This window comes from Mycteria americana, chromosome 3 (genome assembly GCF_035582795.1).
Source record: "Mycteria americana isolate JAX WOST 10 ecotype Jacksonville Zoo and Gardens chromosome 3, USCA_MyAme_1.0, whole genome shotgun sequence".
In the NCBI taxonomy this organism is placed as follows: domain Eukaryota; kingdom Metazoa; phylum Chordata; class Aves; order Ciconiiformes; family Ciconiidae; genus Mycteria; species Mycteria americana.
Window position 1 is genome coordinate 49,768,226 of NC_134367.1, and position 23,978 is coordinate 49,792,203.

A 23,978-nucleotide genomic window follows, 5' to 3' on the forward strand; every position below is an offset into this window, starting at 1 on the left:
CCATATATAAATACCATAAAGGAAAACCATGCAATTTTACCCACCATGCCTTCTTCTCCATGAAATCTCACAGCAATCCCCTGCTTTAGTTTTGCACAATTTGCTTTAGACACAACTTCACAGCTACTCCTAAAAATAGAATCTAAATACAAAGCACCAATTAATTTTTTTATCTCAATTCATTATATTTCAATGTATTTCAAAGATATGCTAATTCCATTTATAACACAATACCTCTGTGAACCAAAAGAATGTCATTTTCATTGACAGGCCTGTGCACCATGTCCGAATCTGGCTGCCCAGCATGCAGATGTTCATAGAACCATTCACATCGATCTTTAAATGGCTACAAAACAAGAGGTAAACCATATCATACAGATGCATTCAACTGAGTAATTCCTCTCTCATAAGCATGACTGGAAAATGGTTATGCATACTTCTCAATTCATTTTTGAGATGTGCAGAGTTACTCAGTGCTACCTCAATATGCTATACAGTATTTTGGGAAGAGGAAAGGACTAGACATGCCCTTGAGTAATTGCTGAAGTCTGGTATGCAGAAAGACTGGACCACCAGTTACCTAGAAATAGCTATCAGAGTTCACTACACAGGAGAAAAATAGCACAAAACTTCTTCCAGGGCAGGGGGGGAAGTAATCTAGATAAGAAGTCACTGGCTTCTGTAACACCACTGATTGTCAACCACAGCTGAGCACAAAAGCACAAGTGATACAAACAAGTTGTACTGTAGTAAAGTTCGTTGGCAATAAAAAAACAGCCCAAAGGAACCAGAAACCTTCCAAAGCAATTTCTAGGTGATAAGGTCCTAGCTTGTTTGACTCAGTACTTAGACTGACATTTTGCAGTTCTTCTGAGACAGATACGACACAAGTATGGCCTCTCTCATCTATCATGATTCACAGCACCTACTTTTAGCTGATCTAACAAACAGGGTATCAGTTCTCAGGGTCTCTTCATTATTCATAGGTAATGAATTTCAAAAACACACATTTCAACCAAAGAATGAGTAAACAATACACCTACACCATGTCCTAAAAATGAAACTGAATTACCAAAACCAACGTACATCTAAAAATAAAGACACATTACTGTTCACAACTAAAGAAATAAAGCTTTTGGAACAGACCCTGCACAATTATTTGGTTGTCTCTGGTTGGGTAGATGAATTTTACCTTTGTTTTCAGCAAATTCTGTCTTTGACCAAAATATTTTAATGTAAGGAACCTTTCTAATAGAGAACAAAGCAAAAGTATACTAGTGTGTGCTAAATGAAGGAGTTCCAAATAGCTCATTATCACCCAAAGACCATCTTCATTTGTAATAGAACAAATACACAGCTCTATCTCTGAGCTACATGTAGACAGTCATAATCTTTTAAAGGTAAGTGATGAAAACATGGCAGATGCTTAACACTACAGTGTTATGTAAAGCAGCAGACTTCCATACGGGGGTTTGCTCGCTAATTTTTCCACTTAACTACGCTAGTCTTCCCCAGAGTAACTCTTCATTCTTGAATTCATGTCCCGTGTTAAAACTGAGAAGTGAGTTTAGGATATGCAAGACATCAGGATTTTACTCAAAAAAAAACAACCCACAAAAAAAACCCCAAAAAATCCAACCCTAACAAAAGAAAATGGTAGGAAACAGAGCAAAGGATAACAAGATGACACGATGTTTCACTGAAGGAGCTGCCACTAATTAGCTATGGCCAAATCAGCCAATAGTGCTGTATTTATCCCCTGATTTGTCTCAAAATGTAAGTCAACTAAGGAAAAACCGCAACATTTTAAAGCTCAATCTATTAGATGTGCACAAATAGATTTAATAAACAGAGTTAACTTTCTATTAACTGAAAGTTGGACTTTTAACATTGGTCATTTCAAATGGACTTACACATGAATTTTAAAGACTTCGCAGTACAGACATCTGGCTGCCATGTCTGTTTAATCTGATCTTTCAACATCCCAGATTCAGCAGCACTGGAGGCCACACTTAGTTCTTCCATCCTCCCCAAATGGATTTTTTTTTTTTTTTTTTAAATATTAGTATTTTTAAACAAAACACCCTCTTTATAGTCACAGAAACTGTAACTAAGCATTTCCTGGCATTTACCTGAGCTTTTATGATGTGCATAAATCTGGACATTAGTTCAGGACACTCAAGAAGAAAATGAAAGTGATCAAAAATTATTTTGGGATTTCTGAAAGAAAAATAGGTTAGAAGCCTGTTAGTCAGAGATCTAATAATAATGCTTCATGATACACAAACTCTACATAAAGAGACAATGCAATTAGTCATAAAAGTTCCAACAGACTCTTCTATTTCATAATGTTTTCCTAACTCTTGTTTCCAAATGACTTATACTACCTCATCCTTTGAGCATGGAGGATACAAGCAGCTCCCAGACAGAAGCAAGGCTATAAACTGGGCAGTCCCAGAAAAACTCTGGAAACAGCCAAATGTACAGAGATGGTTTAGACTCCTTTAAGAAGTTATTAAATATTACACATTTGAGGAAGAATGAAAGTTTTCATCTGCCTCAAAAGAGAAGGCTTTATTTGGAACAAAGATGAGGAAAGAATCCATTGAGGAAGTTATTCTGTTGCTCTGTGAAAAGGATTTTGTTTACGAAATCTCACAGAATCTTACAAAAGGATTGCTTACATATGCAGAAGAGTTCATTTAAGCCTGAGCTCTGAATCAATAATATACACTCCCTTGAATTTGGCAGGACGATTAAAGTGCATATGATACATATGCCACAACAATAACCTAAAAATACACTCAGAGGAAAAATTAGTCTAAATTATTGGGGGGGGGAATATTAGAAATTCCGTATTTCTTGAAGCTTACCGGTTAACAAAACACTTAAGGACATCATCATGTTTACAGACAAATTCTATAAAACGAGGCGATGTCATCCTATTCAAAGAAAACAATAAGATGCTTTTGGTTAATGAAATTGAAAAGAATTTGAATTACATAAATTGTTGCATTTTTTTAATAAAATACTATGCAAATAGAAACTGATGTTGTTTAACTAGTCAATCATGAAACGAAATACTCAGCAGCATTAAGATTTCATAATAAACAGAAAAGGCAAAAATGCCAATAATCAATAAGGTCGAGCAACCTGACCACTAACTGTTATTAACTATATGAACAAAAACCCCTCAACTAATGGAGATACACATTTTTCTATTAAATCCTCCCAGCTTTCAATACAACAATGGAAGTACATATATGGAAGGACTGATACTATATGCACAATATACGCGATATGCACATTGTTCTATATTCTTGTTCATTGTATAAAACTCCCACCACACACCTTGTAAATTGTGGTAAGTGAGGAAAAGAGCCAGGAAGAAATAACATTACAAACTTAGCAAACTTAATGAGGGGTAAGGTGGTATTTAATGGCTTAATGAAATAACAAAACTACTTGCCAGGCAAGTGTCTCATACACTAGTATGGAATTTTATTTTTTCTCATACCTCTCTCTCTATATCTGGAAAACAAGGGAAGGGATTAACATGGGTGCAAATTTTATTCCATTTATTTACATCTATGTTCTGCATTTTTAAAAAGAGAAATTCTTAACTGGATCCTTTAGCTTCAGCAAAAGCTAATGAATATTTGCAAACAAGAATAAAACCTTCTCATCAAGTGCCTTGAAAGGCTGTGAAAAATAGTACATTAAAAAGTCCAGGTTAACAATTCTAGAACTGTTGCTGTTCCCCACACCAATTTAGACAAGAGCTGCTCGTTTTATATAAAACTGAGCTATTTTCCTTCTCTCCCTTACTCTGGTTTGAAGAAACAAGTCTCACCATATCCCTCCCCTCATCTGCACAAAAAGCAAATAAGCGAATAAAATCTTTCAGAGACCAAATATGAACATTTTAAACGCACTTCTGGTCTGAGAGATGATCTGAAAGTATTAAACAACTAAAAGTCTTCCCTGAAAATAAATGAACTCTCTATACCTGTAAATTGCCACACAAGCTGTAAGATGCAATATACAGACAAGAGAAAAAAAAAAACTTAGCATAGCATACACTCATCAGTTTTGATGGTGAAAACTTGGAACACTGTATTTCAGTATATTTACAAATAATGCCTAGATTCAATATCAGCATTTGCAGAAGAAAAGCAATCGTGGCAAGTAAAAGAAAATAACCTCAATATTTCAAATGTTAACCAGCTAATTTTCCATTTAAGCATGAAATGCCATCTTTATTGTATGAATATTAGGAATAATGGAAAACTATGAGCTCTGTTTACTCTCCTCCATTAAGCATAAAGACACTCAAATCTAAAACTAAAGCCATTCTAAATTATTTTGTCTGAAAATGTCATTTGTTATAATTTCAAATGTTATTTGAAGATAGCAGCACTACTGAGTTACACCATTGTGCCATTTACTCCTACTAATATGAAAACTTCGGTAAAACAGTTAAGTCTCCGATCTTTGTACTTCTCTACGCAGTTCTGAAAAGCCCTAAAGCAACACAGAATTCAGGTGTGCTCTGCCTTACTTTCCTGAATCCCAGGGAGTTCTCCCAGTTGTCACTGAAACAGTTCTTACTCTCCTGGTTTCTATGATAACTCTCAATTAAACTTACGTAGTACCCACAGAAGTTCTCCCTAACCCGAGGCATAAATTATGCATAAGGACAGACCCATTGGGCAAGGCCCATCAGCAAGTCACCTGGATACAGGGAGACAGTCACCTCTCCAATTGAATTTTGGTATAAAGAGATAAATTGGTGGGATGAAATGTACTTAATCATTTCTATAAACATTTCTGCTTTTCATTTGGCTGCTATAAAGAATACTTTACTGGCATTTTATCTTAGCAAGGTTTGATGGAGATTTCAAGGGAAATGGCTAACCAGAAGTTCCTTTTTCAAGGTGGTGTAAAATTAAAAGTACTAAGGGGCTTGTAGAACATGCTGATCCCTAGATCATCTTCCAGAGTGTCCACAGAGGAGCATGCCCCAGACAAACAGTACCGGCCGACTTGAAAGCTTTTATTCCACTAGGTTTGGCAGAGAAAGAAAAACTCTTCCAGTAGCTGGGAATAACCAAGAATTGTCATGTAGTGGGAACCTTGCTTCCAGATTCCTCAGGGAGCTTGTAATAACATCATACTTGCCTAATCCTCCACTCAAGAGGGTCAAAGGATCCTTTCCTTGCAAGTTCACAAATATAATCCATAACAATCTTGGACAGACTAAGACCTCAGTTACAGTGGACACACTTTTTTCTTTTTAAACCAGACACTGATGATATTAAATTTACCTAAGTTGTAGTGCCTGCTCCACATAAAACTGTTTGCCAACCTGGGACAAGATTCCAACTGAGCATTACCTTGAGATTTAACTCTCCTTGTTATAAACTTCTGCAATATAGCCAAACAAGTTTTGCCCCAGCTGTCATTTTCATACACAAAGACAATACACATTTTTTTCTGAGCTTATAGCTGTTGTTGCATAATCACATTAAATTTAGGGATAATTTCACATTAAGAACCAACAGCAGAAAGAGCTAAGTTTCAAGAGATCAGAATTACATTTCCTGCTAGTATCCCACATGATTAAAAAGAGCCATTAGACATTCAATATGAAATCTGCCCCAATGCAGGTACGTTCATACGTAGCAGCACTATGGAAAATTTGAAATTTGCTGTGCTGTCTGGTGCCATTAAAGCCAAAAAAAAAAAGGCATTCAAATAACTGAACTAGTGAAAGCATTAAAAAGCATACCCTTGACTGTCACTAATATCATCTGGTCAGCACCAACATCCTTCCAAGAAAGCATATATGATTTTAAAATTGTAACAGTTTCAGTGGCAAACAGGATCCCCTCCTTACCCCTGAGGCATCTGACAGGAGCAGCACATATAAAAGGCTTGAATGACAGCACTCAGCCTGTTTGCTGTCATGGAGATAACATCCTGGCAATCAGCACAAGCTTCCTGCTTCCCGGCAACATCGTATGCTTTCGACTCGCCAGTGTCAGTGGATAGCTCTTTTCTGCCCTCGGGTCCTGCAGCAGCAAAGGAAGGCGTAGGAGTAGCATCCTGGTGATCTGGTCCTTTTTGCTTCAGTAAAATAGAAGTAATGTTGGCAGAGTCCCTTTTGTTTTTCATCAGCTCTGTGGCTATAAGAACGAGCCATTCATCTAGAGAATGCCAGAGCAGTTCCAGCGGCTGCAATAAACACATGCAAAAACAGACAAAAAAGGAACATGTTGACATTAGATAATATTAATGATGTGATAATCATCTTAAGGCAAATAAATATCATGCACACTTAAAAGCTTTAAATGATCCTTTAGAAGTCATGTTAGAGATAAGAGTCAAATACTCATAAAAAATTCTGTACTTGTAGCCATAGAGCACAAAGAGAAAATTTCACATAGAAGAAAAACAATCAAGCAGCAGATGGAATAAAGATAAAATAATTTAGAAAGGGTGAAACACTGAACTATTTAACAGAGTTTGACCTCACAGTTGTTACACAGCACACTACTGCCTGACTGCTGCAGTCAAGCACAGAGACAGTAATACACATGTTGAGTTTCCAGAATAAGAGCGTGTCAGTTCTTTTTTAAGGCCCTGGTCAATGAAGCTCCCTCTACCAGGTAGATAGAGCAAACTCCAGACAACACCACTGAGATTCAGACTCATGCACACCTCTAGTAAGATGTGCTTTATGCATAGCATGAGCTCATACTACCAAAATGAGCTGTATCTCAGATGTCTTAGAGTAAGGGTCACCAATACCTAGCTTAATGAAATATAAACCAGTATCAGTAGAATCACGTATCAATTTTTAACGCTATAAAATTTTATTGTAACAAAGTCACTCTTTATTCACTACCACCTGCTTAAAACCAATATAGTTGAAACCTGGTACAATTCCATCATTACACATTTGGTGTAGGTGCAGGTCTACTACAGAGGAGAGAAAGGGCTGAGAGACCTGTGGCTTCCTCAAGAGCATTTCAAAAAAACATGAGGGCTGACTGTGCTGTCCCTTCATGGTGTTTAAGGGGATATTTCACAAGCATACAGACTAGTGAGCACAGGGATGTGTATCCTACAGGGAGGCAATTCTGACTCAAGTCTTCCATAGCATTCCAAAAGTAAGAGTGAACTTCTAAATGCACTCCTTTTTCCATATATTACTGTTGCATCGACATTTTTCACCAATTAAAGCATTCAAAGACTTAGCAGGTACTGAAAATTATGTTCTTATCTTCTAAAGTTGCCTTTAAAGATTAAGAGCTATTCCATACCAGAGCACACCGTACCAGAAGTCTACACTATCTGGAGCACTGTCAGTACACCTAATAGCGACACGCTCTCAATACACAAAAAATTCTCATAAAAGCTGTATATTTAAAAATTCTGTTGAAACTTACCATTAAAAAAATTTACCATTATGCTTCCATTTTTTCCCAATAAGAAGTTTGGGGAAAGCCAGCCTGATCTCTAAGACTGGTAGGCTTTGCTCAACATACTGTATGATACTCGCTTAATCCTTGTACTCCTAGTGACCACACATTTCTTTAGATGGTGATCTGAATACCTCCAGTGTAGGTATCACTTTCTACATAAATGTTGGCATACAGGTTCAAGTTAGCTTCTTTCCAAGACCTACCTGGCAGACCTTCACCACAAAGCACAATCTAGAAAAGCTTTCTAACGGAAAACAGGATTCATTGAATATATGGAAGGATTAAAATGCAGCTGTGTTCTTAACATGTAACTCACAAGAAACTAGGTAGTTATTTACTAGAATACTAAAATGTAGTTTTCTTCTCCCAAACTTTTCAATGCTTAGCTTGCTAGACACCATTTTTCCACTGATATCTTGTGTTTTATCTTTTATTTCCCACACACTTAGCATGCCTTTCAGAACTCTTGCAACTGATTTATTTTTCCAAAGCTAGTTTTACAGATTCTGATCGCAAACTCATTCAAAAGTGTAGTCAAGCATAGCAACTTCAACATTTCACTTTCTTTTTTTCTAATCTAACTTCAGGATGTAAAGCACTCCTCTAAATATTGCCTACCACCTCCATATCCATGGGTGTCAGCATTTTATGTTAGCATCCACGATCCAACCTTTTCAAGCATAATATGGACATATTCAATCAAACCATTAGCAACAACTTTTCGAAACTACTTTTCTTACCACGAACCGCATATTAAACACAAACCTCCACTCAGCCTTCAGTTTTCATATCTCACATTTCAGAAAAGTTTCTTTGGAATTATACATCTGAGTCAGTCTGATCAAGTACCAAGCTTTTACAGCTACACACCTCATCTCTCAAATGCAAGGATTTAGCTATGCAACACCTTCCTCTCTATCCATCTAGAAAGCAAGACTCTAGAAATCAAACCCATATCCAAACTTCAACATTGGAGCAAAATCTTTTGCCAGGTGACAGATAGCTAGTCTTTTAAGACACAGGGAGCAGGAGATCACTAATCCATGAAGTGACTGTGTCACAGCAGAGAAGTCAATTCAATTCTAGGAAAGAATAGTATCTGAAATGAGGGAAAGTGTTACAGGCTTCCCAATCTTGTTCAACTAGATAGGGAGATTTTGCAGCAAGTTTCCCTAATGTGTGATCATACTGAACAGCAATTGGAAGAGTGATGCATGAAAAAGTAATGAATGTAAACCTGGTCAAAATTACTATTCATAAAGTTTCTCACTGGTAAGATCTCATTTGAGTTAGCAGTAGCTTGTTTCAAGATTGGGTGTTGAAATTAAATGACTATTTTGTTTCTTGCAAGATCAATACAAGAGTGTGTCTTAATTAGCTAGTGTTCCCACTTTAAAACATTTGGATAGGTCTGAATTGACCAGGCCTACGATGAATTACAAACAGGGAACTTCAGTAAAGCAAAGATGGCCCTGTGATTTTCTTGTCCTTGTGAAGCAGTAACATTCCTCAATAGCATCAGATCAAGATACACTCACATTTTCAATCCCTTCCAAGCTAGATTACAGTGACAACTCTTCAAAATATGTTCCATCAGTATACTAATACAGAAAACCTTAACACAGCATTAAGAAAAAAGTCAGAAGAAGGTTTTTCTTCATTTCTTATACTAGACAAAATATGGTTTTCCACCAGCTTTTTAAAAGGAGTTATGAAGTACATTTTTAAAGGTCATCAGGTACAGATCTATTTGGACCTAACAGGAGTGTGTTCAGAAGGAAAGGAAACAATCTCTTATACCATGCAATAAGGCCCAATAATGTTCCTCCGCATATCCCACAAGCATACCACAAGAGAGAACTCCTGCCACTGCTACCCTCAGTCCTTCCCAGATAAAAGTTTCTAGGTCCATTCATGGAAGAAGACAGTATTGAACAACAGATTACCTTCCTATATAGTAAAGAAAGACAATATCTACAGGTCTTCACTCGCTCAAATAAACAGCATTCAGAGAAGTGGGTGGTGACCTGTATCACTTCCTTGTGCTCTGGGAAGTACTCAAGACCTTACGGGATATGAACCAGCAGTGAGAGAGACTTGGTTTTCCCCATAAAACCCATATCAAAATTCAAATTATCTACAACATTTATCCCCACAACTGAAATTTAAGATCAGCAGCAAACTCCAATTTAAAGCTACTTTCCTCTAGAATTTTCAATATGGATCTCAAATTTAAAATCTTTAAGTTCCATGTTGACTTTTTTTAATGCAGATTTAACTCCTCTTTTGGAGCAGCAACCTCTGTGGTTTCCTTAATAGTCTGTACTAAACAGTTACACAGCCTATATTCAAGAAAACTCAGATAAAACAAAAAAAAAAAAAAACAGAAAAGGAGTTCTTTGTCACTAACATCCAAGTCTCACATGCAAGTACTGGTACCAATGAAGACATACAACTGCCAGGTCTTCAAGTAACCTCCGTACCATTGCAATAATCTAGAGATATAGTGGGCTTTTTTCCCTTCTCCCAAAAGGCAAAAGGGATCATCACAACCACATTTTCAAGGAAAGGACAAAAATGAAAAAGGAAAGGGAAGGTAGGAATAAGAGAGAACACTAAGATATCCAATTGACTCAGCACTATGTCTAATCTCCCACTACCCAGTTACTGTAAATTCAGGGAAGAACAGGCTAATCCAACCACAACTGAAGATTAATTTAGCATTGCCAGACCTGTGTGCCCCATTACCAATTGAGAATAAGTTCTCATCAGCAGTTCTGTATTTTTGAGTTTGAAATTTAAATCAACCTTAAAAATACCACGGAGACAACAGCGGCCCTAGTGAAGGGCTGCCTCAGTTTTAACACTTCTAAAATAAATAATTTAAAATAATAGCAATAATAATTTTAAAAATCATCCTGAAATTTTTATTTTGTTAGCTAATGCAACAGTAGTATATATTTTGCTCATTTATTAAAAAACGTAAATGTTGTTTTTACACAATTAAGAATTACTGATATTTTCTGGGACAACCGTGCCAGTTGTGTAATGTAAGTCTACTGCACAAGACTTAATTCCATACTAAATTGAGAAACAATTCTTTCAGCATACAAAGTAGATTGGAAACACAGATAAGTGATTCTGCTGAAATACAATTTCCATTGCAAATTGCAATTGAATGTTTTTGTTTGTCTTATAGCAAGTTCGGAAATGATCCAGAGTTGAAAAGCATGAAACCTTTATTTTTTTTCCTTTTTCAGCTATGAATAAACACAAAAGGCAAGGAGATGAGGTCAGCTACTCTTAAAATCTTGAAGAAAAAAAGGTAGCAGAACATCTACACAGAAAGGTAACAGAATATCTCACTGCAGATAGTTCCTGTGTTAAGTGCATTTAACATCTGCTTGTTATTTAATCTGGTATATTTAAACCAATTTTCATTAAAAGTGCTAGAAAATGCTGTCTTCAATAAAATTATTCTTGTATTTAGATAGGGTTTTGGTTTTTAAAAATGAAAATCTAGTTAAACTCACAATGTGCTAATCTAGCGCAATATATTTTAGTGAGCAACTAACTCTAAAGGACATTTATTAAAGGACATTACATTGCATACTGTACAATGCATTACATTTTGAGTATTTTTCATACTCAAGAACTAGTTTTATGTTCATTATATAAATCAATTTGTTATTAAAACTATTTTGCTATTAGAAAAAAACATTTGTGCTTGTTTTTTTAAACAGTCTAATGCTTTCCTTCTTTCCAAGAGAAAAATTTAAACAAAAACTGAGCTACTTAACTAAATATAGCTGGAATTAAGAGTATCATCTTTCATGACCTTATCAATATAGCTCTGTCTTAAAAGTCATTAGAAGTAACCTGATGAACACATATCATCAAATAAATACAGTTATTTCAAAATATCATTTTCACAACACTCTGGAAGAAATGCAAAGGTTGAGGAAAATTCTCATGTAATCATTGGCATCTAAATTTGGTGATATGAACTGTGCCATGTAAGAGTATGGAGGAAGACGGGGGGAAGGGGAAGAGACTACCCTTCAGTTCTTAAAATTTAGGTGCTCTGAATAGTATATCAGTTATATACCCAATGCAGATTGAGTGGCATGCAGGAAACCGGGACTGCTTTACAGAAAGGCAAGCTATGATTTTCTACAGAGGGATTCCTCAACCAACACATATGAGAAAAACCCTTCAGAAATTGAACATCTAAATGGCAAGCACCTAAAGCAAGTGTTTGAAAACAGTTATAAATCAATAATCTTGCAAGTGTAGTAGTAAGCTGGTATGTTTCAAAGCATTTAATAATAAAATTCAAGAACAACTTGGGAAAAAACTTCATGGTCACAGCGAAAACAATGAACAGATTAAGAATTCAATTATTTCTATTTATCTTGTGAAGCTGGATAAAACTGAATGATCAGAACTCGCAATGGATCTCCAAATATCATTTTGAAATTATATTAATACAATCTATTATATTCATATTACCACATTTTGAGATTACTACACTCTTAAATAACATAATAGAAATAAAAACAAAGTTTACCAGAATCAGCTGGGTAACTAAACCTTCAACATCTAATAAACAATATATTAAATAAAAAATAAACAGAAATCATAAGATGACATGTGCATCAGTGGTTAAATGAATCCAGTGGAAAAAAAAAAATTAAGGAGAAGGAAAGAGGTAGGCTTAACTTAAGAAGGGATAGGGACATCAACCAAACTTACTTCCTGTTCATGAGATGTCTGATTAATGAATGCATGCTTTGTGAAATTCATCTCTTTAACGTCTATCTTCCTAACAACATCATATACTTTTCTGACCTTGAACACCTGACTTCTTGGAGTTTTATTTCCATTGTAGCCCATGTCATTTCCATTACTGGGAGAGGATGGGCCAATGCGAAAGACATGGCAAAATATCCTCACGATCCTTAAGAGACTCTTCATTTGAGCTTCATAATTACTTGACAAGCTGGGGGAAAAAATGGAATATTTAAGTTTCTTTTCCTAGATGAAACAATTTAGTATATTAAGGAGTAAGCAATCTAATGTAGGGTCTGACATACATGCTGAAAAAAACCCTAAGCTTTAAACCCTAGTAAATTTTATCTTTCATTTCCTGCACCAGCCCCAAAAGTCAAATATAAGCACTATAATTTTACTAACACGTACTCATAATTTTAACTAGAAGTGAAATAAGAACAGCAAATTCCAGATCTTGCAAAATACTTCATTTGTTTTTATGCACAGGTACACTTCTTATGAACCTCTGGTAAGAAATTCAACTTACTACAGTAAGGATCTCAACATATGAAACAAATTGGGATATCCAGATGAAAATGTTTTTCAATCCAGAAAAGATAGCATCCAATGGTAAAAGCATGCTGACTAATCACATATGCTGCCACAGCCCATCCTCACCTAGCTAAATGCCCATTAACTACCTCAATCAGATAAGGGATCAGGATGGTAAAGATGCCACTATTTCTACTCAAGAGAAACATCATCTAAAAGATACAAAAGCACCGCTATGTTATTTATGTATCTAATAAATACATTAAAAGTTTTATTTCTTAACTGAACTGGCCAACACTGAAGTCTGTACCAATACAGTGTAGAATACGAGATATTCATGAGTTCATGCACAAGCAGAATATTCTCCACCAAATTCAACTTGGTTTTCTTTCCTTAAACCCCAAGTAGTAAGAATTCTTCTGTCTTGAACACATAACAAAAACAGCAAGAAATTAAATTTTTTTCTACTGAACTCTACTTACTTATAAATAATAAGTGAGCACATATTCAATTCTATCCTTAAAGTACTTGTAGTTTAAAAGCATGCTTTCTAACTATAAGATCAGTATACACCAGAAAACTGACATCTTAGAGGATGCTGTAAACCTCTGATGCAATTAATAATCTGTTAATTCACAAATCTGAAACATAGCTAGTTGTAACTTCAAAGTACCTTTATCATGACCTCACTCTTCCTATGGCATGGGTAAAAGCAGAAGACTCATTTGTTTTCAGCACTACATTTTAATGACTGCCAGTGAGGTGTTAGTTTTAAAAAGCCACATACTAAGAATTCTACCGAACTGATATACAAAGGATTACTTTCTTGTCACAATCTAGACTTTCACCAGATAATTTTTCAGTAAATCAAGATAAGAAAAGAACACAAAGAGTAAACAGTGCAATAGTAGGAATGTTAAGTTTTTAAGGAGGTGAAGAAAATCCCCTGACTAGCAGGCTGTAATTATATTACCAGAAGCTCTGGTCACCGCCACAAATTAGCCTTTGTAAAATCTCTGCTTATATACCAAAAGAATCTATGAATACAAGAAGCTAACTCAAGAAGCTAACTTAAGTATTGAAAAAAAAAATAAAAAACATTTCAACTGAGGTTTATCATCCCTCAGCAGCAGTGTTTTCCTGGTGAAATTTCAGTTCAAATCTCCTGGTATCCAGGAAGAGGATCCACGTATATAAGAAAACAAAGTGGTTTTAATAGTTTACTGAAGCTTTTACCAGCATGTTTGTAAACATTGAGCTAGGCCCAATCTGCACCAGCAAGACCAAATCATGTCACACGACAATGACTTCTTGGAAGGAGGAAATACGCAATGGAGGTAATGCTAACTGAACAGGTTCCTTGATGGTATTCAAGGCAGAAGTCCCCAGGCAGAAGCTTGGTGGCACTCCTGGCTACCTGCTAGAAGCATTACAAAAAACAACTTTATAACTAAACAACAAACAAACCCAACAGCAGTGGGCTGCAGGTTAGCACCCAGTAAACTAACAGTGATGATACTAGCTCAGCCATGCAGGAGTATCATTATTGGAGGTTTCCACATACAGAGTGCATTTTACATACTATTTGTTGGAAGGAGAGAGAGAGGAAAGAGGCCCAAGCTCAGAGGTTCTATATTCACCAAGTACTACCTTCATCCTTGCTATGTTAATAATAAAGCAACTGAGAAATACTAAGTTGAAGTAGAGATTGAAGCCTCTGACAGGGAACAGAATTGGAGAGAACAGAAACACAGTTTTTGTGAAACTATCTTGTAATAGAAAAAGAAAATAATTCCATTTTCCTTGTGACATATTACAAAGTACCAAAGAGAAGTGGGCCAGTAAGAGTCCACAGGACAACCTAAGTACAGGCATTTCTGGAAATGCCTGCTCATCCAACGCAATGCAAAGCTTGCAACTTGTCTTCAGCCTCTGCTACTCAACCCACATGCAGCAGTACAGGAGTACATACTGGCTCAAATTCAGAGATAGTACAGGCACATAGGTACTGTTTCTACACCCATGCTGAGGGAGCATTGCTCAATACAGAGGAGCAATAACAGTAAGAAATCAAATCTAAACACACAGTCAGTTTAATTTACCTCTGAAGATACTGAAATAAACAAATACTGCCTCATATGATCTAATCCAGCTACTACGACTTCTGATAATGTCCCCATACAAAGCAAGTTTGAAACCCTTTCCTGCAGAATAGTTTTACACTTTATTACAGTTTATTTGTGGGAGATCTATTGGCTCTAAAGAAGTCTGGACACAAGAGCAACGTGTTTCAAGTTAAGCTGATTACACACTGAAGCACAACAACAGCTAAAGTTCTTCAAAAAGTTATCTTTGCAGCAACAAAGTGTCATTAATATGTCTACACACTTTAGCCCCAAACATTTGAGGGATTTAAGTCTTTCATGCTTATTCATCGAGGCGAACACCCATCAGAACAAGACTGTGATTAATGGTGTCATGAATTTCCTAGCATTGTCTAGGAGTTCTGACTTGCTATCCACAAGCTCCATCCAAATTTAACATGATTGATGGGGAAGAAAATAAAAGAGCACCTAGAAACAAGAATATATTATTTAGTCTCCATCTAACTGATGAGCTCCTCGTGCCCTGGCCCCAGTTGAAGAGAAGCATTCAAAGTCTTATTCCTCTACAACCTATGCTGACAGGCCTCTCCGGTTACAGAACACTCTTAAACCTCTTGTTTCCAAAAAGCCATCCAGAACATGTTAGTAAGGAACTTCCACTCATGCTTTCAGGCTCTTGACCTCTTTCAGTAAAGATTTTCTTAGCTTCTAGTAAAGCATAAAGGTTAAAGCAAATTCTGCTAGCTTTTGAAAACAGTAAAATGTTACTGGTGTTCCAACAGATTACAGATGAGGCATTTTGCACAAACTCCCTCAAACAGATACCACAAAAACTAGGAAAGCATACGAGGAAAATATGCTTGCCTATTTTATGTGTTTCCCCAAGTAACCGCTTCTTGCACTGCTGAGACAACACACTGGTAGATGAAATTTTTGGTCTCATATTCATAGCCATGGAAGGCAATCAGAGCCAGCAAACATGAGACAAGTGTCTGAAGTAACAAAACTCTCCTCGAACATACTAAGAAAGCATGCAAAAAAGTAAAGATGTGGAAGAGAAGAAAAAAGGAGAGGCGAATAAAAAGCAATGATTGATAGTTGGCTAAAAAGCTTCCCTTCCTAGAGCTGACATAGCCAAACTAACCAAACAAAAAATACACTTCTCTGCAACTCCAGCTTCTAGGCGCCAGCAGCTATACAAGGACACCAACTTTCTCTCCTGAGTCCTCGTGAAGACAGTGATCTGAACAGGCTCTGTTGTACAGAATTGGATTTGAGATCCATCTACTCCAGCATGTGCCCAGCATCAGATAGTTTAGATTATTAAAACTACTAAGTGGCACCAACTACCAGGTAGCTTATCAACCTACTTACGATTGTCTCACACTTACCTAAGCAGTTTGTGACCATTTGTTGTAGCAACTTCAGCAAGACTTGTTAGGATTTTAAGATACTGGCTTTCGCTCTGCTGAGACAAGTGTTCCAGAACTTGCCGCAACTGATACATTAAAACAAAAGAAATTTCATAGTGTCATGGAGCGTGATCAACATTTAATTTAGAACATTATCACCCAAGTGTTAATATCTAGCAATATTAATGCACATCTATATTGTCCAACAACTAATCTAACCTCCGTTAACGTTTCATTATAATTTACAAAGATTACTGAAAAGGTATAGATTCTAGTGTCAATGTATGTACTATAGGATATACAATATTATAGAATGCTATGAACGCTGAATGCTTAAGCATGTACTATTAAATTTATTTTCATCTGAGAAATTAGTGGGATACACTTTCAACTTCTGAAAGCTAAGAGCATATTTTGAGTTTCATAATTCATAATTTACCTGTCTCCCCAGTTCCCTCGGTTAGCTTACGACATAGTGTAAATGAACCTTGGATCCTAGAGTTTGCTCTCGCTACCTTCATTTTTGCTCAAGATACTGAATGTCCTTCCTTGGATAAGAAGTCATACTCTGCTAATCAACAATTGTTATGATCACCCTCTTCTCAAAATTGTCCTTTTTCTTGCTAATACCATCACTTGGCTCACAAAGACTAGATACTGCTAATGCCCAGACACTGCCCTGTCTTCAACTCCTTTGTTCTACACTTTTCTCTAGCCTAGACATTTTTTTGCAGATAAACTAACTCTTCAGTGGCACTGCTCTTCATGCATTCCTATTCTATCCTCATTTACTCCCTTCTCTCTCACTTTCAGAAAGTTCAGTAATCCCTCTCATCTTCTCCTGTAGAAGGGTGGAATGAAACAGAATCTCATAAAGGTCATCTAGTCCAACACTCTGCCCCAAGGCAGGAGCACTTGTATCTGTGATCCAAACTGGCTTGCCCAATTTGCCTGCCTGGTTTTCAGGTGTCTTCTACTCTGGAAGCCCTGCAGCTTCACTAACTGATCTCTTCTAATACTTCACTGTCCTTGACTATGTGAAAGTTTTTCTCAAGGTTCAGCTGAATCTCTAGCTACAAATGGCTAAGGCAATTACCTTTCTCTCTGCAGTCTGTCGATAATTTTTCCAGTTTGTCAAGAACATTTAAAATGCGAGTCCTGACTTCTAACATACATCCAGTCTCTTCAGGTCATCACTTTCAGATAATATGAACTGGTCATTATTCAACACTTTGGGCAGAACAGCTCAGACTTGGCCATAGAAAACCACACTTAAAATATGCTTCCATTTTGGCAATGAAGCGTAACTATACCATATATTATCTCATATATTTTGCATACCCTCTCATTCAGATCTTGGTTTTGCACACACCTCCACCATTACTCAGACGAAACATTCATTTTTCTTGCTTACTGTCTTCACTTCTATAATATACAGTAATATGCTTTGCTATTTACCTTTCTGTAGAAAGTCTTTTTTGTTCCATGGTTTCAGTTCTTTAACTTTAATTTGAAATCATCTACAACATCTCCCCGTGTTTCTAACATACACTTTGAGAATTCTCACCTCTCTGTCATTTTAGTTTGTAAAACTCAACCCTGTCTCAGAAATTAAACACTGTTTCTATATAGACTTATAAATCCTCAGTTTTGTAGTGGAACTAATGGGATATCAGAGAACAATAAAAACTTCAAAAATCTAGCAAACCAAGTTCAGTGAAGTGGCAGCCAATACCTTACTAAATCTATTCTTTCTTTTTTTTTTTTTTTAATTTACAGTCTGTAAAATTGTTTGCAGTTATTTTCAAGCAAACAATATATTAAAAACCCACAGCTAGCTAGATTTGGAAGGGGAAGAGAGCACCCCATGATTCATCCCCCCTACACAATCAAGAAATAAAAATTCCTTTCCTTGCTTTTTCTTTGCTTTAGATTGCACTACTCCACAATAATAAAAGAAACAAGGTATAGAAGAACCACTGAAAAAGGAAAAGAATAGTTTCATCTACAGCAGTAATAACCAAATGAAACTGCAGCTGCAATCTTTTACACTCTAATTGTACATGGCAACTTCATACAGATGAGTTCTCATACTCCGAATGTTCAAATTCATTCTCGATGATTCAAGCCTCGAGACACATCCTAGAATGGATATCTGCAGATAACCACTAAATGAAGGAAAATAGGCCCCATTACACAAAGTAATTGTATATATAGAATGCTCTACCAGAACCTTTGTATTGAATCTTGCAACGAGTTTGCTCTTTCAATTCTTATACTGCCTAGATCACTTTGCCAAATATGCAAAGTTAAAACACTAAATGAAAACAGATCCTACATTAAATCCCAAATTCTTGTGTTTAAAGCTATGTGAAGGCTGTACATTTTCCATGGGATAAAGAAGTACATAGTGGTCAACTACTGTGGCACTGACAGTCAACTGCTGGTAGCGTCTTGTAATCAGGACACTCATATCAAGCAATTGGATCTCCACAACACAGACAGATCGGTAACTATAAAACACATAATACTGTATTACCATGTTTTCCCGTAGATCTTCATTCTGCGTCATTTGAATTATTGTCTGGAAAAGTCGAGGATGGTATTGTATTAAGACTTCACAAGTCTCTCCATAACCACCCTAAAAAGCAATAGTTCAAAAACCATTTTAATTAAAAGAAACATTAGAATCGGGGTTTATACTATTACAGGCATTAAAACCTACTGCGGATTACAAATTTTTTTTTTTTTTTAAATGCTGAATGGAGAAATCCAATCCTAAAATAAACTGAAATTCCATAACGTATCAAAGTTAGATATCACAAAATGTTCGGGAGAAGATGGAATCAGATTCTTTCAGTATATTGGCTCACATATATCCGCTCCCTTTCTTCTGTTTTTTTGAAAGACTTTCTTATTTAGAAAGCCAAAGTTACATTTGAACAACACTTGACCTAACAATTTACCAGAGATTAAAAACAGTGCAATATTTAGCTTCTCTTCCCATTGCTGATGGATGACACGTCTGCCTAATTACACCCAGAATCTAATCCTTCAAAACAACTATTTTCCTAAAGGTTTTTAAGGCACAAATCTGCCTTGTTAAAGGAAGAAATAGGAAAAACCCATGAAAGGGTTATTTAACTTCAAAATCAATACACAAGTATGATTCCACTTGTGCCTTAGATCAACAGCTCAGACTAACTTCACAGCCTTTTGAGAAAAATGTTTTTTGGAAAGAACAGAACTTGAATTTGCGGTTTATTTGTATCAACTCTTATTTAATACAGTTGCATTTTTAAGCAGGCACCTAACACCTGAATACACATCAAATTCTACACTGGAAAGATGACCACATAACGTATTAAATGCTGCAACTCCAGAGGCTCCTTCTCTTTGCCTGACAGTTCATAACTCGCTTCTGTGATAACAGATTCATTTAATTGTTGCTGGTGCCAAGAAATTAAGTATTAAAATTAAAACCACCCAGAATCCACAAGAATTAAAGAAAGTCAGCTCTTCAAAATCAAGGTAATACCATGTCGGCAAGAAGTATATGAATCTATAATTTCAGTCATAAAAACGTGTACCTACTCTGAAAAGCAAACCTGTAAGCAAAGAATAAAACCCTTGATGTAAAAGAAAAAAGATTTTGGTTTATCCTTTTTTACTTAGTATCATGAACTTGTAAATTAGATGATCTTTAACACAGTAAGACCTTCACTACAAAACAGCAAACACTAGGTGTCACTACTCACACCTAAAAAAAGTTGACAGAATTTTGATGTATAAAGTGGTGCCCTAGGTATTGTAAAACTGGAGACTGAAGCATTTGAAACATTAATCATAAAAACTAAGAATAGTACCATTAAGTACACACTGGTATACTGTTTTACAGGTCTGTGGCTGCAGAAATCCTCAAAATTGACTAGACTTCATGTGGTTTTATGGTAATGGTAAGTAATTTTGCCATAATAAAGAGAAAAATAAAAAATCTAACTCTGAGCTTCACAGTTGAGGCAGTAGCAAGACAGTATAGTGATCTGGCACTTCTGAGCGACCAGAGCCGAGAACTTATTAGGATTTCTTATATGCAAAAAGAAATGCTGTAAGTAACCTAACTTGATCAAGACCTTCCGCAGATAGTCTATGAAATAAATCTTTTGTGGTTAAACATTCCAAAAATATCCCACAGGTACTGGAGACAGCAGTCTCTACCACATACACACAGCTACTTCAACTGCAGGTCTTAGGCACATGAGGAATCCTCAGAAATTAAATAACTTGCGATTAAAATAAGCTGCTAGTACAGCAAAAGATTTGAACATTTCAACTTTATCCTGCCAAACTAATGACATGCACCAAGGTAATGTGATGTCTGCTAAGTGCAGTGATTTTTTTTTTTTAGCCTCCAGTTCAGTTTTCTAGTCTGCTGATTACTAGCAAAGGTTCAAAAGCTTCCATTCATTCATTACATGTTATTTACAGACTGACCTTAAATTGATCCTACAGAAAAATGTGTATGTGTTCACAAATCAAGAAAAGACACCCTAGCAAGCAGTACAAACAATATTTGGTATCAAGCAAGAAAGACTGCATTTTGCACAGTAGTTGAAAATGCTTAAGACTTTTGTTCCTCATCCAGATATAGTATTTGGAATACCTTTGAAAAGTAACAGAGTTAGCACCATATAAGTTTTGTTTGTTTTTATTAGTAATATCTCTTCAAGAGAAAAGAAATTCTATTAGTTGAGATTAAAAAAAAAAAAAAAAAAAAATCACTCCTTTCTGCATGCCTTTACCTCTCATTAACAGTTAAGCACCTAAACAGTCTGTTACCATTATACCAAGGTTACCCAAACTTTCCAGTCAAATGGAGCTCTGCAAACTCTTTGTTTCTCATGAGTGCCAATCTTGCAAAGTCTTTAAAGATGTTAAAGACTTTTGCAAAGGGTACAAATTGGGAACCTGCCTGTAGGATCAATTTAATTGCAAAAAAATTATTTTTGCACTTCTGTTTCGCCAAAGGACTACCATCTTTCATAGGCCTTAAAAATAAAAAAGATAACACTGATCAGGTAACAGCATAGTAAGTGATAGAATTTCACAGAAAAAGTGTTGCTAACTCAATACCTGTACACAGAGATCCAGTGGAGTAATACCGTTTTTGTCTGGTAAATATTTGGCTCCTCTCATCAAAAGAATTTGTGCAGTGTCTCTCTGACCATGACTATTCAAAAGAAGAGAAGAAAGAGAGTTAATACAGCACTTATGCTCTACTATGAGTGATAAATCTGACTTTACTGAATCTAATAAACAAAACCAACGTAAGCTAGGAGAAAACAAATAGTTATGGTATGAAACTAAGTAGAAACACAGGATGGAAGATAATGCCACTTATATTCTTCTACTACCTTTCAAGGCTACTGCAGAAGCACAGTGCAAAATTAGGTATGGCCCATTTATCAAGCCAGAGTCACTCTCATCATTCAGAAATGATTCATCCTAGCCTAGCCTCATAAATATGTACGAGCTGCATTTCCTGCAAAAAAAGAGCGCTCTCTCAGTTCACACCCTAATTTACTTCACAGAGAAAGTTTTTTTTCACTGAGTTCTTTGCTCACTCCTACCAGATTTGGGGAAAAAAATAATCTAATTGTGCTTTAACCATCAGTAAAACATTAGTAAGATTTTTTTTTAATTGATAAAACATCTTTTTTTGCACAAGAGTTCAATACATCACTCTTTGCTCTAATTTCTTTTAACCAATACATGTGAATGTTTTGCCTAGCCTTTACATGTGAAGAGTGATGAGTTTTACTTTTCCATTCAGAGTCTATTTCACAGTCTCACTGATCTATTTACAGGTTGTACAGGATACTTGTTTCCTTGAGTCAAGAATTTCACAAACAACTATTCCAACAGGCCATCATTGCCTAGAAAAAAATAAGACCAATGATTATTTCTATCCATCAACACCTAGAGCATATACTTTCCAAAACCCTTTCTTCTGAAGAAAGTGAGAAATTGGGTACCAGCAATTAGATGTTGACTTCATTAAAAACACACTGAAAGACTAGTTGACTATTGCCTTCACTGATATTTAGTGCATATACTGACAAATGTAATACAGAAGTATCTAAAGGATGAAATGAAAGACTGATACAAAAGACACAGTAATTAAGGTTACGGATACAAGTTTTTCAATGAAGTTTTAGATCGCAAGGTAGTTTGCAGTGCGCCCTTTACACAAAGGTATATGAGTATTTGCTGTCCTGGAACACATCAAGGCTGCCTGCACTAACAGTTCAGGAGGGGCACAGGAAAAGTGACAATTAACAGCTGAGAAGCAAGAGGTAGCTTCACTGGTCTCTCAATAGTTCCCAGCTGAGTCCTCCTCATTCATGTCCTTTCAGCCCAGGAAACCAACAGGTTCATCTAATATACTGGACTTTGTCCAATGCAAACAGTCAGCTACCAGATGTCGGAAAGGAGCCAAGACTACTGGCCTCCTTGAAGCACCTCTTCACTGTGATTCTCTAGACTAAGTGCACAATGTAACACCTTGAAAAAAACAAGGGTTTCAGGGTCAGACTTTGAGCACCAATACCCTTTCTCCAGCCATCACCAGCCACTGCTACCACATCCTGCTCTCCCTGTCATCAGGGACCTATAACCTTTCTTCCCAGGTGGCAGCACCACCAACTGGAACTTCTGACAAGATGCTGATTTCCGCTATGCACCCTGTTCATTCTAGCCTGCCAGCTGCTCCAGTTGTTAATTTCTAAAGGAAGATCACCGCCATACTTGCAACACATTCCCTTCTCATGGAAAACCTCCAAGCCAAGGCAAGTTGCTTACTTCTTTTAAAGTGGATGCCAATACCAGTCCCTAAATCAAGCACCAAGGCATTCAACTAGCTAGCAGCTATTTATTCTCCATTTCCTTCCTTCTCAACTGCCAAGAAGTCAGCATACACTAGCTCCAGAGCTCCAGAGACCCGGGCTCCCACAACATAACTCTTGGCAGGCCACCAGGTCAGTCCATTTCTCCCTTTGTTTATATTAACATTTAATCATAGGTGAACTATTTAACCTGTAACCAAAACATAGGGATTATAAAATTGTAAATGTTCTACCAAATAGCAGGAATGCTCCAACTAAAACAAGAGGTCATTCATCATACGTGATTAGTTTTGAAATAAAACTAAACTGTGAAAAAAACAGCATTAATCAAAGCAACAATATAATTTCAATTTAGCATTGTAACTTTAAGGCATATGTGCACATTTCATGTACACTGTAATACCATAATGTACATTAAAGAATAGTCAAAGTTGCCTTATAAAAGGCTGAATTTTTAGTTTACTCAAAATAATCTAAATTGGTAGATCTCATTTTTTCAGAAAAAAGTTCAGCAGTCATTGATTTATGAGTCATACTAGAACACGCACAGCTATGTGTTTAACATGTCTGTTAGAAAGAGGTATACAAGCTTGCAGTACTAAGTGTTTAGATGAATCACCAAACTACATTCAAACATGAGGCAAGATTAAATACCAGTCAGCTTTTCTGTTTCCTAAATTTTGTGCTTTCTAATCATTGTTACTGCAGAAAGAAAAAGAAGAAAAAATCAATTCCATTTTT

General features: G+C 36.2%; 1 protein-coding gene across 5 annotated transcripts in view; it reads right to left on the reverse strand.

The window, feature by feature from the left end:
* Window positions 1-23,978, reverse strand: part of HACE1 (HECT domain and ankyrin repeat containing E3 ubiquitin protein ligase 1) — a 54,255-nt gene that overhangs the window by 19,039 nt on the left and 11,238 nt on the right. For 3 of the 5 annotated variants that reach the window (XM_075498456.1, XM_075498458.1, XM_075498459.1), the window contains 9 exons: window positions 21,466-21,562; window positions 18,872-18,973; window positions 16,312-16,418; window positions 12,246-12,492; window positions 5,900-6,237; window positions 2,874-2,942; window positions 2,133-2,220; window positions 235-346; window positions 45-142 (listed from right to left, as the gene is read on the reverse strand). In XM_075498456.1, coding sequence (XP_075354571.1) covers window positions 45-142; window positions 235-346; window positions 2,133-2,220; window positions 2,874-2,942; window positions 5,900-6,237; window positions 12,246-12,492; window positions 16,312-16,418; window positions 18,872-18,973; window positions 21,466-21,562 — 1,258 coding nt within the window. The remainder of the gene's footprint in view (window positions 1-44; window positions 143-234; window positions 347-2,132; window positions 2,221-2,873; window positions 2,943-5,899; window positions 6,238-12,245; window positions 12,493-16,311; window positions 16,419-18,871; window positions 18,974-21,465; window positions 21,563-23,978) is intronic. The other 2 variants (XM_075498457.1, XM_075498460.1) reach the window with 2 other exon arrangements.